At 64.9% G+C, this 1329-nt stretch overlaps 1 protein-coding gene across 1 annotated transcript in view; it reads right to left on the reverse strand.

The window, feature by feature from the left end:
- Positions 1-1329, reverse strand: part of LOC119593391 (hippocampus abundant transcript-like protein 1) — a gene marked incomplete at its 5' end in the record, with an annotated part of 103114 nt that overhangs the window by 101157 nt on the left and 628 nt on the right. Inside the window, 1 exon segment of the mRNA XM_037942321.1 lies at positions 461-1329. Within this exon segment, the coding sequence (XP_037798249.1) occupies positions 461-1329 (869 nt within the window).

A 1329-nucleotide genomic window follows, 5' to 3' on the forward strand; every position in this document is an offset into this window, starting at 1 on the left:
GATAGTAACTCGAACACTTTGCAACCGAGACGACGGCCTCAAAGGGAACCCCCATGCAAATTGAGCCGATGCAAACACACTCCTCACAACAAGTGGGTCAAACTTGGAAATATTTGCTTTTCCCTCACGTCCCCGAAAATTTCCGTTTCCCTGTCTCCCGACTGACTAATGGCACTGCTGAGTTACCTGTGCTGGCGTCGCTGGCCGGGTCGAGGACGAGCCCTTCGCAATGTGCCCGTAAAAGGCGCCACCGCTCCCGACGCGCCTGGCACGTTCTCGCCCACCCAGTCCGCCCTCGAGACCTGGATTAACCTCAAATCCCGCGACTGTCAAAATCCTCCTCCTCCCGAGCGCGGCCTTCCTCCCAGTGGCTCCGAATCCATCCACTGCACCTGATCCTCTCGATCCATCCTCGCCCCGCGAACGGCGCTCCCATGACACAAGGACCAGCGTGACCTACCCATGTGAACTCCTTCCTGGTCTGCGACTCGGCTTCCCCGCTGGTTGTGGGCGCGGGCGGCCTCTGGGGCGGCATGTCCAGGCACTTGGAGGGATCGAGGGGCGGCTCGGGCGGCGGCATCTTGCCGTCGGGCTCGGCCACCCGCCACTTGACCTCGCCTGTCGTCACGTCCACGTGCAGCGTGTGAGTGGACCCATCCACACACTCCAGTGGGTCGCTGGATGGGAACTGCTCACTCACGTACACGTCGGTGAGGGCGGGGCACGAGGGGCATCTCCCACACGCCTCGTCCAGGCCGCCCACCTGCACCCCGCAGCCACAAGCGCGCCCCCCGCCGCCCACAGCGCCCACCAGGCCGTCATCCCTCCGCGGCCAGTCCTCGACTTCGTCTGCGTGTCGGTGCGGAGTCTCCTGAGTCTCTTGAAAGGCACTTGGGTCGGTTGACACGCTCCGGCTCTCCGCCAGGGAGTCGAGCGTGCGTGTGGGCGTAGGCGTATACCCTTCGGTGGGCGTCAGGGTTTCCGCCGACGCAAGACGAGCGAGTTTGACAATCACTTCGGGTCCGGCCTCCCACACGCGCTCGAAGTCGCTGAGATCTGGGAGAGTTCCTCCTCGAGGCCTGAGCTCCGCCTCGCTCACCCGGCCCACGGCGCCCTTAGACACGTTGCTTACACTCCGCGCGCTCGGTCTCGCCATGAGGCCCGCGCCCCTCGCGTTCTTCCCGTCGCCGCCGTCGAAGCTTTTCCGTCTGACGGCGCCCCCGCGACTTTCCTGCTCCCGGCGAACCGCGTAGCCGTCGGGAAGCTTTGAGCACGAGTCGCTCCCCCTCGGCGTCTCACGACCAGAGTGCACGCCTCCTTCTGCAGGAC

Source organism: Penaeus monodon, chromosome 32 (genome assembly GCF_015228065.2).
Source record: "Penaeus monodon isolate SGIC_2016 chromosome 32, NSTDA_Pmon_1, whole genome shotgun sequence".
NCBI classification, from domain to species: domain Eukaryota; kingdom Metazoa; phylum Arthropoda; class Malacostraca; order Decapoda; family Penaeidae; genus Penaeus; species Penaeus monodon.